The sequence below is a fragment of the Pieris brassicae genome, chromosome 1, assembly GCF_905147105.1.
Source record: "Pieris brassicae chromosome 1, ilPieBrab1.1, whole genome shotgun sequence".
NCBI classification, from domain to species: Eukaryota; Metazoa; Arthropoda; class Insecta; order Lepidoptera; family Pieridae; genus Pieris; species Pieris brassicae.
Window position 1 is genome coordinate 20,401,968 of NC_059665.1, and position 14,126 is coordinate 20,416,093.

Below are 14,126 nucleotides of genomic sequence, written 5' to 3' on the forward strand. Positions count from 1 at the left end.
AGCGTTAAATGAAAAGTTTTTGTACGTTTAGACGGCCAATGTTATTTTTATATTCGTAAAAATGGTCTTCTATATTAATAATTATAATTAGAATTTGTATTAAAATAAATATAGGCCGGCAAGGCACCCACTAAAAAGAGTGTCTCGTAGGCTTGTTTGCTGCTATTCCATATAAAAAATTAAAAAAGAACACACCAGTATGTAACATAAGTTCCAAAGGTACGTTTCCTTAAATAAGTCGCAACTAACCTAGGATGAAATTCCGTAGTGTATTTATTTTGTTCTTTAGACAATCATAATTATTATACTATCATTATACATAAACATAATACTTATTGGACGATTCAATATGGAATTACTCTTTTAGTTTTATATGAATAACATAAATTGTAATCAAAACATCGCATAACCATTTTGTAGTTACATAATTACAAAACGGTCAAACAGAGCAACTATGTACTAAAAATGTAAAGTGCATTCACCGATTAATTTTTAACTGGGCCCTGCCTACTGCGAGTCACGATATTTCATATAAAACTTTATACATTAATCACAACCTACTACTTAATTAAGATGGTAGGCAGATGAGCGATTGGTTGAAACACAGGATGTTTGTCAATATTTATGGGAATTTGATTGACCCAGAAGTGCTTCATGGTGCATTGTAAAGGATTTCCTTTGAATAATTGGCTAATTATTAGATAATAGTGTCTGGGTGAAGCTTCCGTGTAATGAAAGTCTTGGATTCACACATATATGTACTTATTGCAGCGTATAAGTTATCATCGTGTGTTTTTTAATTTTTGTTTTTCTTAATTACTATATTTCTGTATTTATATATTATGATTAAGTAAAATTAATGGTTGTAGGATAAAAAAGTTATTTAAAAACTGGCTGCGAGCCAACATTAACCCCAGGTTAGGTTTATTTAGTTAAATTTCCACTTTACATTCTTCGAGTCAAACTTGTAACGTTTCGTCAACGTTATAATATTATTATAGAAGAATTATATCATCCTAAAAGGAAGTCTAAAAACAAAATGGACACACAAATAATATATTTTCTATTCTCATTTTTTGATAACATCATCTATATAACGATTGCGTATTTAAAGAATGATACAAATAATACGCAAGCAATTAGTGGCTCGCGCAAACCCTTTCACTGCTTGATAGCCACGTGTTGACGTTACGACATAACTTTTTTTCACACATCCATTACATAAATTATAACAATCATATATATTCTTGTTAAAATATATCTTTTTTAAATGATCTTTATATGAAAATGATTGTCTAATCATATACTTTTTAATATAAAAAAAACGGTATGATCATACATATCATATGATACCAGATCATACCCGGTTTTTAGCTTTTATCAATCAATTAAGATATTAGCTTAAGTCAATCGCTGAAATAACTGCTGTTTACTAATAAAAATCTCCGTTTTAAATCTTTGCAAGTCAGGCTTAAAGTTTGTTGATCTGAAGTAATGATGAGTTTAACTATTTATTGATGAATATTTAAATTACGCAATAATTCATGTTAGTCAATATTAACAACAAACTAGGTCCAGACAAAAGACCCAATTTGCTTTTAAATTCCATTGGACTAGTTCCATTCCATTGGGCAATGGGCATTCTTAACCTCAATTTTTAAACGTCTTGTAAATTTAATCTACAACATCTTTACCATGTTGATGATTGTATTTCATAAAATATAATTCCTTCATTTGGGTGTTAACATTTAATTACTGTATACTTAACATTTGCAAATGTGGCTTTCTTTCTTAATTGTCCTTAATAACAATTCATTAAACTTTATGAACGAAAACAAGTACGTTTATTATTATAATTGCGGTGTATAATCTCTTTTGACAATCTTTACTGTAAATTGTTAAGATAGTAAAGAAATAACTAAGGTCAACAAAATATTTATTAATAAATAACAGCTTGTTAGAACTTAAATTAACATGCATAAATAGTACTGATTAACAATCTTCCATTAAGTAAAATAAGGCATTATATTTTGGTATATGTATTGCGCGTATTATAAGAGTTTTTAAATACATTGTTAGAGTCAGAAGCAATATAATCGGTTTGGGCGTCACTGTCTTCTTTAGGCGCAGCGGATTGATGTGAATTCAATTTTTCGTACTCATTCGGCGAACCGCCAGTTGCTGGCTGAGTTGAATAATTTGGTTTCGCTTGGGGCTGGTAAAATACTCCATGAGCTGGACTCGTCAATCCTAGGTTACTATATTGGCCGATTTGTGGAAAGACTAACATAGACGGATGACTTAAAAACGGGTTCCCAAATGAAGGTAACGAATAGTGAGGGAAGTTGAAGTGGCCGTGTGGGGTGTTAAAGATCGGAGCATGTGGAGTGATGTGATTTGAGGGATTCGCGAGAACTGTTTGAGGATATTGGACAATTGATTGTGCGGGGTAAGGGGTAGGTTGGAGGAGAGTTACTACATTACCCGGTTTTTGTTGAACGACATACTTCTGTTGATAACCACCATTTGGTACGAAATTTATAGGTACGAATTGTGATGTCTGTGGGACGGTTGCTTGATGCGATTGGGAGGCCTCTGAGTTAGAGTAATACTGACTCGGTTGATTAGGATAGAACGTGTTGGAAACTGGGTTTTGATATGCTGGTTGAGGGTTTTGGGGATAAATGCTGTACGTGTATTCGGGTTTTTGCGCTCCCGTTGGAATAGCATTTAGGACGTTCGCTTTACTAGCGCCTCTCTTCTTTTGCTCTGCGTCTTCGACCTCGTTGGCCAATACCAGCGCAGTGAAAGCGATGCAGATCTGAAATAAAATGATTCGTCATAACACTTCAAAAGGCACATTCAAGTCGATCAATCAGCTCCTTGTTACATCGTTCGTTAGTTGCGAGGCCGTTCACAAATCATTTTGCAACGGGTGATGCTAATGAAACAAAGTACTTACGAAAATTTCCCTTCTCGCCATGGTTAATTTTTCTTTGAAAATCAATTTACATTGCCTAAAGGAAAGTGTCCTATCCAATGGTGCTCGGAAAAGTGTAAGCAAATATCAAGTTCACGCATTTATATGAGCGGTTAGGTACAAGTTATGTATCAAGGGGCAGTACTGGAGGAAGTGACCGCTCATAGGTCTTTGTCCTGCCCCGTAACAGATCCAGTTCTAGCCACTAGCTTCCTGAACCGTACGGAAATGATCGATACGACCAAGAGTTACGAGTCACAACATATTTTTCAATACTTAAGTAAGTTACGTCGCTGAGAATATTAGAAATAATTACAGTTTAGTCTAATATATAGCTTTAAGTTGATTTTTGCGATTGATAAAGTAATAAATAAGCTAATAATTTCTTGCAAAGGAGAGGATTTTAATACTTATCTATTGCATCGTTGATTTCGCAGGACAATTGAAAAAGGGAAACTAATATATTATTACGGAAAATTAATTAAAAACATATTGCTTTTAACATTACAGGCATTTTTTGTTAGCTGATAAATAAAGAATATCTTCATTGTAGATAGATAAGATGTGGGGTTTGAACCCTAGAAAACCTCTCAATTAATATATCATATAATTTGAATAACAGTGTGGTATATAAAGACTATATCGCGTTCAGCAATTAAGTAAGATTGAAAACGCATTGGAATATTTTACAGATTTATGACTTATCCTAACATATCCTATTAGTAAATAGTATAATGTCTTTAATTTGTTTTTAATGTACATGATAGTATATGCCAGGAAGCAGCGGCGGCGTTAGGGATGGCGAACATGGGCGATCGCCCGGGGCGTCGCGCAACAACCCAAGCAAATTAAAAAAAATATCGATTTTTTTTCTTTTTTTTAAATTTAAGACCATTGAATTTGATCCTTAATTATATACGGTAAATTAAAATAGTCTGAATCCTCAAAATGACCCCGGTTTGTGGCCCATAACAATTACTGATGTAGACCGAACTGAGTTTGTATTAAAAGGTCCAATCCGAGTTAAAGCTGATTTATTTCCCGTTTTTTTTTTTTTTTTTTTTTATGTAATAGCAGGCAAACGGGCAAGAGGCTCACCTGATGTGAAGCGATACCGCCGCCCATGGACACTCACATTGCCAGAAGGCTCGCAAGTGCGTTGCCGGCCTTTCAAGAATTGGTACGCTCTTTTCTTGAAGGACCCTAAGTCGAATTGGTTCGGAAATACTTCAGTGGGCAGCTGGTTCCACATAGTGGTGGTGCGCGGCAAAAACTGCCTTAGAAAACGCTCAGTTGTGGACCGACGAACGTCGAGGTGATACGGATGGTATTTTGTATTTTGCCTTGACGTACGATAATGAAACTCAGCTGCGGGTATTAGACCGAACAACTCTTCTGAACACTCCCCATGGTAAATGCGGTAGAAGATGCAGAGGGACCCAACATCTCTACGCAACGCCAAGGGATCAAGCCGCACGGAAAGTGATTGGTCGTCGACGATTCGAACCGCTCTTCGTTGAATACGGTCAAGTGGAAGGAGCTGGTACTGGGGAGCTCCCGCCCAGAGGTGAGAACAGTATTCCATGTGGGGCCGAATTTGCGCTTTATAGAGTTGCAAGCGGTGGCCCGGAGTGAAGTACCGTTAATGATAATGGACGGCAATTCAGTGCATATCATTATAATAAGATATTAGTTAACGGTGACAAGCTTGAAAGGCGCTGGATGATTTATTTACAAACAAAGGATGCCACTTACTGCTTTCCGTGTCGGGCTGGGAAATACAAAAATTTGACCAAGTAAAGCAGTGTGTTATTGGAAACACTTGGGTGATTACCTAAAGTCTCACGAATCACGTCGACAACACAAAGATTGTATGTTGAAATGGATTAATTTAGAGAATGGTTTAAAAAGCTGTTCCACTAGTGACTTCTTGGCCCAGTCACAAATTAAACAAGAAAGGCAACGTTGTAGAGATGTTTTAGAATGATAGCTTGCAAATTTTTTAGCATCTGACAATTTAGTTTTCAGGGACCATAGAGAGAAGTTAACATCTGACTTAGATTCGAGTGAGACAAGCGGAAACTTTATAGATTTAGCCAAGTTTATGATAGCCCGATTTGATCCCGTGCTGAGACTTCATCTAAAACAAGTAATGGATAAGATCATCAATGACCACTACATGGGAAATACTATTTAAAATGAACTCATACAATTAATGGAAAGTCACGTGACGACTCAAATTGTTGAAAAAATAATAAATATTACTCGATAATTCCTGATTACGATTACGATTTTTTAATTCAGCTGAAATTGAATATCATTTTATTGGTTTCTGAGCCTTCGAAACAACCACAGCTGAGAGTTTGACTAATTATATAATCACATAATTAGAACAGTTAGGTATATCATTGCAGAACTGCAGAGGTTAAGGATTTGATAATGGTCCCAATATGCGTGGTGAAAAAAGTGGTGTCCAAAAACGTATTATTGAAATTAATGCACTTGTTTATTTTTTACCTTGTGGGAGTCATAGCTGAAATCTCATCCTAGGAGATGCAGCATCATCTTGTGTCCAAGCAAAATCTTTTATTGGTTTGCTACAAAGGTTGTACACTCTGTTTGGCGGATCAAGTCAGAGGTGGGCTTTTTTAAATGCTCATGTAAAATCGTTATCGCTAAAACCACTCTCAAAAAATGGGATGGGAGTGCAAGTTAGCATCAGTAAAGGCCGTTAAATACCAACTAAGTGAAATATTTGGTACTTTAAAGTTTTTAACAGAAAACAACAGATTGTCAGTTGGTCAGTGAATGCCATTCTATAGAAAAGTAAATAACTACCTGCTATAATTTGTAGATTCACTTGTTATATTGTAAATATCATAAACTTTATTAACCTGTGATATAAACTTTATCAACTTGAGATATAAACATTATAAACTTGAGAAATAAAGCTTATTAAATTGAGATATAAACTTTATTGACCTGAGATATAAACTTTATTAACTTGAGATATAAACTTTATTGACCTGACATATAATCTTAATTTACTTGAAATATAAACTTTATAAACTTGAGATATAAACTTTACTGACCTGAGATATAATCTTAATTAACTTGAGATATAAACTTTCTTCACTTAAGATATAAACTTTATTGACCTGAGATATAAACTTTATTGAACTGAGATAAAAACTTTATGCACTTGCACATGCACTTAGATGTGGCTATACAACACCAAGGCGCATTCACAAATCCGCTCAATAATTATGCATAAAATGGTTTTCAGTCATCTCTTGTAACAGAGTCAGAAGACGACTTAAAAAAAGGTATTTTGATAATGAAGGGGAAGATGAAACTCCTGAATTGAATGCGGAATTAATTTTCAAAATAAACTATGTCATTGTCGACAATGTGAGCGCAAGCTGCCATTCTAGGTTTGAGGCTCTTAAACGTCATGAGAGAATATTTGGTCAAAAATAATATAAAAAAAAATTAAAGGAAATTAGTGATAGTGAACTTTTGAAGAACTTGCACATATCTATGACAGGAGTAGAATCATGCGATATTGATGGACATGAATTGTACGAAGTACTGAATATGTTCATCCGTGTGTATGAAGGAAATGACGACATTAAAACATATCTGAGGAATTTTATGACACAAGACCGGCTTTTAGCCCTTGCTATTATTTCAATCGAGAACGATGTGACTCATTGATTAGATTATTGTGCTTTAATTTAATATTTTAGCCTTAGGAAAAGCCGCAATCACCAATTTTAAAATGTCATCGTCAACTCATTTTGTAATTGTTAATTTTGTAAACCTTTTAATGTAATATATTTTAAAACTCACATTTCATAACTTAAGCATTTCTCCTCAAACATGACAAATACCTAAACCAAACAACCAGACCTACTTTCGCATCCACATACTTTTCACGAATGACAAAGGGCCTCGTAAAGACTTGCCGCCCGGAGCCTAGCAATGGTTAAGGCCGCCTATGCCAGGAAGCTATAAAATTGTTTGAGAATGGCGAAAACGTGAGATTCCACGCCGCCTTGCTCGATCTTAGATGTGCGTTCATTGAATGTGCGAAGTTTCCATTAACACATAACTACTAATTTTGTGATTAATAATTAGTTCTTATTTGGGGCATTTTTAAGAAGCAAAACTTAATAAGTATTGTTTGTGTTAATGATTAAACTGTCCTATACTTTATGAAGTTAGAAAAAGTATGAAATAATTGTTGTTGTACGCAAAGACGCGGACGAATACTAATAATATAAGCACTGTGAGTTTAAAAAAAGCTAAAAACCAAGTTTTAAAACTTAAATTATACATCCTAGTCATTCCAAGTAAAATAAAATTTATATATACACACCACAACCAACTCTACTCATTTTTTTAATAATTATACTAACGATATAACCAATCATATGGAAAACAGTATATCAAAAGATTGAAACATTTACGATAAAATCAATACAAAATAATTAATACATTTAACTATACTTAGTTAAAGTATAGCTACACCTAATTTGGTTGTGTTGTGTGATGGTCTGAACGTGAGGATGTGTATGTATGGGTTGTGCTCATGATACAGGTTATTTAGCGCTTTGAATATTCTTTATACTTCTTGCAGCATATTCCGCGATAGCTTAACAAGTCGTGGCTTAACTTGAATAAAGGCGTTGTATGTCCAGGCCGATTGGTTGCTGAGAAACGTGAAACAAAGGACAATTACGAGACTGGTAGGAACATGGAAGTGCAATTTTCCTAATAGTACAATTATTTTTATCTGAGATGACGTCATGAATTTATCAGGTACAGAAATATGAAACCTAGAACTAAAAGGCGCCATTGGTTGTTTATACAGTCTCGATTTACAAACTTTCGTTTCCATTAGGTACGTATTTTTGTATACAACGAGTAATCGCGCCATCATTGACCTGACAACTGTATCTTTATGTTTGTAAATAATAAATGTCGATAATAGTACTGATAAAATACGATAGATGGAGCTATTATAAAAACTATTATATATGTGAAGAAATGAATATTGTTTTAGTAATAAGATTACTTAACTTTGTTAGTAAAACCTTTATAAGCGATATCTATCGGCTATAAATATTAAGGTTGTGGGTAAAAGATACAGATCAATTAATGTTAAAGTAAGTATATTAAAAGAACGATACTTTAAAATTATTCAGGAAATACTCTAATGTAAGTAAGTATGAAAATAATTTTCCTACCTGCTTCATTGAGTAAAATATTAACAAACAGGTCATCTTCAAATCTATCAGACATTTAATGACACTGCGAGTTGGTTCCTTTTTACTTATTACGAACTTCATGTTATTTATATTCATTAAACCCCTAATGAAGAGCCCTGGATTTGCACCAGAAATCTTACACGCATAACGAGTACTTTTGTTCGTTTGACCTAGCATTTGGAAAATTCATATGGATGTGCTCCTTTCAAATAATGACAGCTTGCGCTCCAGGACAGAACAGCCACTAATGAACTCCCCTCTTCCACAGAGGAATCCAGCATTTAGGTGTCGTACTTAGTTTCTACCTTTTTACATTTTTTTGTTATGCTTCATCGGATCCTTTGCGACATGTATACAGTATGTATGATGAACAGTTATAAATGATCAGATATTTTCTCTATTTGATCTCGTAACAATAATTCGCATCAAAATACAATCCTATTTGTTATAAAATCAGTCTTAATGTACGGCTGTGAGACTTGATCGCGAACTGGGCGAAACATAAAATATTGCGTAAAATCCTAGGGCCGACTAGAAGGCAGGGCGGCTAGAGATGCCAATACAAGGCTGGAAATTGACTAATGGCTATGATACCTTGAGCTTATAGGCCAAGTTCAGGCAGTGAAGAGAGTATACCTAGGTACCACTGGATCTACAGAGTGGAGAAGGACCTCTTACCTTAGAAATCAAGGAATTGGCGGGAGGTGGCACAGGACCGCTGGGTCAGGACAGGACAGGTGCACTGGCAGAGTCTCATTTCGGAGGCCAAGATACTGATTGGCTCTCAGAGCCAAGTAAAACCATAATAAGTCACTTTAACTCCTAATCTCTTCTCTACATCGAACTAGAAGTAGTATAGTCTTGCTGGTCGTTTCGTACATCATCATATTGGATTATCCTCACACTTAAATCTGTGAAAATAGTGCACCATGCCCCATTGATATTTTCCTTGATGGCGTTCGTTTGAACCATGATTGGATCATTGGGTGCATATGCTAATTGCACTAAGCTACTCTGATGATGGAACTTGACGGGTTGCTTAAAATTGTGTGATTATTGTTAAAGTATATTTATTAAATTCAGACGAAAATAGTACAATGTCAATTATTTTGTTAATTTACTAATAATTTTTGATGTTGCGTGTCTTCAGGCCGTAAATTGTAACATTTTAACACTTACAATGTTTTAATTTAAATAGTTTAATGATTTATCCAAAATATATGAACCTTTTGGTACAACCAAAGACAAATAAGGTGTTAACTGAATGATTGACCAATCAACTCTACTTACTTTTTATTTAAAGCATCTCTTGGCAATATTCCACAAATGTCCAATTTTTAAAGCGACTTTTTTGTAGAAATTTGATTTGCTTTTCTGCTTAACATTCTACCATGTGATTTCAGTAGATTCACCTTAGGAAGTAATACAGATGATGATTATAAATATTAATACTACTACTCCGATTTCAGTAGATAGTAGACTGGCTCGGTTTGTACCGCACGTGGCGTATCTCGGACGTAGGTGCAATTCCGGGTAAAATCATAGTTTTAATGATGACTTAAGTTAAAAATAATTATTAAATAAATTCCAAGAAATTATTATGTCCCGTTCAGCGTCACATAATACCAAATATCTATATAAAACGCAACTACGGTATGATTTCATTTGTTTTTTTTAAACACGATATAGCTAATATATATAATATAATACCTTTATTGAGTAGATGCTCTAAATCGATACAAATAAAACAAGAATCAACCATTAACCGTTAGTAGTTGACGATAGATTATCAGAAGTGAAACAATATAAATATAAAGGCTATTTACATTATATAATATAAATCAGTACCAATATAAATAAAAAACAAGATCTCTTACATAAGTGAGATGGGAATTCGGAAGTGAACGCCGCCGCTAGCGCCAAATATTACTCAGACCGTGAAAGAACATCATTGTTTGTATATTTACAATCTTACATAGCTATTTACATAATATATTTGGTAATAGTGGATAATCTTTTACCGTAGGAAAAATTTATTTGTTCTTTTAGTATAACAAATAGGCCACAAATGAAAGATAGTGTAAAGAAGCTTCTAAGGAAATAATAAATTTAGTTCCTTCGATAATTAATTTGTTGTCAAAATAGTCTTTGTTACTTATGTTACTTAACGTTATTATTGTTTTGAAATCTATTGAATTTGTCATTAATTTACTTTTGAAGTTACATAAGATTTTGAATTATTAAAGCAATTAAATATTCGAGACTGTATAGAATCTTGGCAACTACTCAAAGATAATGTGCAGTTTCCAATTTCCCGACTTTCCTATAAGTGAAACTAGCCACGTGTCGATTATTCAAGCAACAATATCACCTTTCCCATCTACGCGCCTACTTTGTAATATAATCTAATCTAACCGCTGTAGCTCAGTTCCAATCGGCATATTGCAGGGTCAAAACCTGGGATAAATACAAAAAATAAGGAGAGGAGTCTCCGTTTGTTGATTGATATTTGTTTCTGCGTTTACAAAAGAACCTACCCGTTAAAATATTGATAAAACAAAAGAGGTGTACTTTGCTAGCGGTAAATTTAGTGGGAATAAAATACAGTTTTACAACAATGATTTTTATTCAACAATCAACAATTTTATAATAGCTATTATTAATAAATAGTCTACCTTATCGTATACATTTTTATTTACAGATATTCGCTGCGCATTCATACACGTATATAGCGTATATAACATTGTGTTATTTTTAATATTATACTTGATTTACAATAGTATCTTCAATAGAAAGCAATTTGATAAGCTCGACGGCAACAATTGAAGCGTTCATCTGATAAATTAGCGGAACATACGCAAATAAACAACACCTACAGCAAAATAACGCTTTCGTTCACTCACGTTTTCTTAAACATACATAATCCACACGTAATCAAGCCTCTATTTACAGCACCGTTTCAATATTTGTACGATTATCTTAATGAATACGGGGTTTAAGTTCTTCGCTGTATTTGATCGTGTTGTAACTCGTTTCGCTGTAAGCGCCATGCGAGTCCTTTGGTGGTAAATAGCGTGTGCTCTGTCCACCAAAGCTGTATTTCGGCCCAGATGAGTAAGAATTCAATGAACTGTGACCAGAGCTTGGGCTTTTGTATGAAACGCTTCCGGCTCCAAAGCTAGCTCCAGGGCTATGTTTAGATGAAGTTACGTAGTACTGAGGGGTTTGCGATAAAGCGCTATGGCCATTGCTGGGGCTGTACGCAGATGAAGGAAAAGTCTGAGCACCGTGGCCCAATTGACCGCTGGCCGAGAAAGTTGATGCAATTGACTCTAAGGAGCCTACGCCTTCGCCAGATTTAGTAGGTAAATACGTTTGCGAGATATATTTAGGTGAACCACCGCTGAGTCCAGCCAATGAACCAAAACCATGACCATGAGCACCAGCCCCTAAGGACAAACCACCAGCATGATAATTACCAAAAGACGGTGCAGCATATGATCCGGATAAGGAATGTCCTCCCTCACTCTGAACTGAACCCAGGAATGCAGAGGGTTTAAAAGATGATTTTCCTGGAGAAGCATAATTTCCAGCGTAAGCGTTTAATGAACCACCAAATGATTGTCCTGAATTACCTAATGAATAACCGGACAGGGACTGAGCAGGCTCTCCGTAAGAGATAGATGCTCCTTCATTGATGGAATGACCGCCGCTTTGAGAGGCGTAATTTTGTGCTTGATTGGCTTGAGGATCCGGAGAGAATAGAACTGGTCCTGTGGAACTGTAAGAACCTAATCCCTTAGTGCCAGCAGCATATGATGGGACTACGGGTTGTGCTGCTTCTCCTAAAGTATATTGTTGCGAGTTTGGTGAGCTATAAGCGAATTGAGGAACAGCAAGTTCTTGACCTCCATGTGCGTTCTGAACGCCAAACTGATACACTCCTTGACTACCAGGCGACAATGTGAGCGCTCCAGAGTTTAATCCATGGGAAAGTTGTCTCATCAGCTGCGAGAGATCGTTGGAAACAAGACCGGGGTGAGATGGTTGTAGTGTAATTGGGGCTAGTTGAAGAGCGCCGTGACCACTTGCTGGTAACCCTTCAGATGGCACTTGGTAGGCAGCACCAGATATTTGATTTGCAAAACTATAAGAGGGCTTGCCACCTCCTACACTATAACCAGCGCCGATGCTGATAGCCGAACCTGCATCTTCGTGTCCTTGTGTAGGCGACTGGAAGTTGTACGCCTGGCTTGAGTGGCCTTGTGATCCATAGCCAATCGCAGCCTCTCTCTTATCCTTAGGATCTTCAACTTTCGCTTTTATAGCCCATGTTGTTGATATACATAATATGAATGCGACCTGCGAACAGAAATAAGTGTGTTAAATATCAGCCCAACATCGCTGACATTGTACTTCACTTTCGATAATGCTAATAAGTAAAATGGCGGGAATCCCAAACAGGTTTTCCTACTTCACATAAAAATAAACCCGCATGGTAGTAATCAAGATTATAGCTGCTATTATAAATTTCATTTCACTTTTACAACTTTTACTTTGAAATAAATCTATGCAGGCGCAATCGATATGCTTATTTGCGAACATTGATTAAAGTGTATATATGTAAATTTATCATTAACAAAGACCTGTTATAAATGCAGTATTTTTAACCAATTTAAATGCCAAATAAATGACATCTTTAGATGTTTTGTACGTTTAATCTTAATCCACAAATTCATTATCCAAACAGTCCACTTTTAAATTATCCATCACAAAGCTCACACTCACCGTGAATTTCATATTGAATGCTTATTAGAACGCGTAACACGTTATATCTAAACCACTATACTAGTATTAATCTAACACTAACACAAACTAACACGGCTGTCTGCCACAGCCGCCGAATTTGTAATGTAGTGTCGTAGGAATTTCACCGAATTTATAAGAGAGCGAGCGGCTCGCACCCGCTGAGCTCGACGGAGGGTAAAAGTATCGGAGGACCCTTTCACTGAACTGCCTGAAAGAATGGGAGCATCTGGCTTCCGAGCCCAACAATGAGGTAATAGCAGCGGAAGCATTACGTCATATACACGCTTTGATGCATTTATTGGGGGCGACAATCTAAGTAAACGCGCTTTAGTAGATGCGGTTTTAACTACGAAGTACAGTTAAATTATAGAAAAACTTACCATACAAAATTTATATAAAAAGGAAAACACAAATAAAAATAAATATTTGCTCAATGTCTCTGATCTTAAATACGTCAATATCACTTTTCTTTGAACACTCATGTGTGGAATTAGCAAGATGCACTTTCATTTGACTATATTGACTTCATAAAACGTGTGCTGCACGGTAATGACCTTACCAGTTACGTTAATAAAGACTTTACGGAGATGTTAACGGAAGTTAGTGAGATTAATCAATTCGTATCGGCTCAAGTTGAAATTGATATTTTCCGTACTCTCGCACATAAGGAGATTTGTTGCTTTTTAATTTATGTTACATTTAAGTAACACAAAATAGAAGTTAGAACTTGATGAAACATCTTATTACGTTCCTCTGATCGAAATCAGTTAAGTTTAAACTAAACGAAATGAACTAAAAATCCATCACTCACCAGTAATATATTTTTAATATATGTCATAAATAATAAAAAAAGTTGATTAATATATATTTTAATCATGTCATTTCCGAGAGCAGAAAAATACATATCAATTTGATATCCTTGTTCTTTAGATTTTTTGAAGTCGATTAAAAATATAAATTTCAAGACATTTCAAACATATTTTCAATTAAATTCTTATTAGTAAAAAACTCAAAAATGAAAATGATAAAACTAATATTGTATCACATACTACAATTATTATAAT

At 35.0% G+C, this 14,126-nt stretch overlaps 2 protein-coding genes across 2 annotated transcripts; both read right to left on the reverse strand.

The window, feature by feature from the left end:
* Window positions 1-2,023: 2,023 nt before the first annotated feature.
* On the reverse strand, window positions 2,024-2,983 carry LOC123706705. Its single transcript, XM_045656066.1, has 3 exons — window positions 2,963-2,983; window positions 2,485-2,821; window positions 2,024-2,235 (listed from the first exon to the last, which is right to left on the reverse strand). Exons 1-3 carry the CDS (start codon window positions 2,981-2,983, stop codon window positions 2,024-2,026), a joined length of 570 nt encoding a protein of 189 aa, XP_045512022.1.
* Window positions 2,984-10,930: 7,947 nt separating this feature from the next.
* LOC123716074 (prisilkin-39-like) lies at window positions 10,931-13,175 on the reverse strand. Its single transcript, XM_045671613.1, has 2 exons — window positions 13,042-13,175; window positions 10,931-12,615 (listed from the first exon to the last, which is right to left on the reverse strand). The coding sequence occupies exons 1-2, from the start codon at window positions 13,051-13,053 to the stop codon at window positions 11,233-11,235; spliced, it is 1,395 nt and encodes a 464-aa protein (XP_045527569.1). The 5' UTR covers window positions 13,054-13,175; the 3' UTR covers window positions 10,931-11,232.
* Window positions 13,176-14,126: the final 951 nt, after the last annotated feature.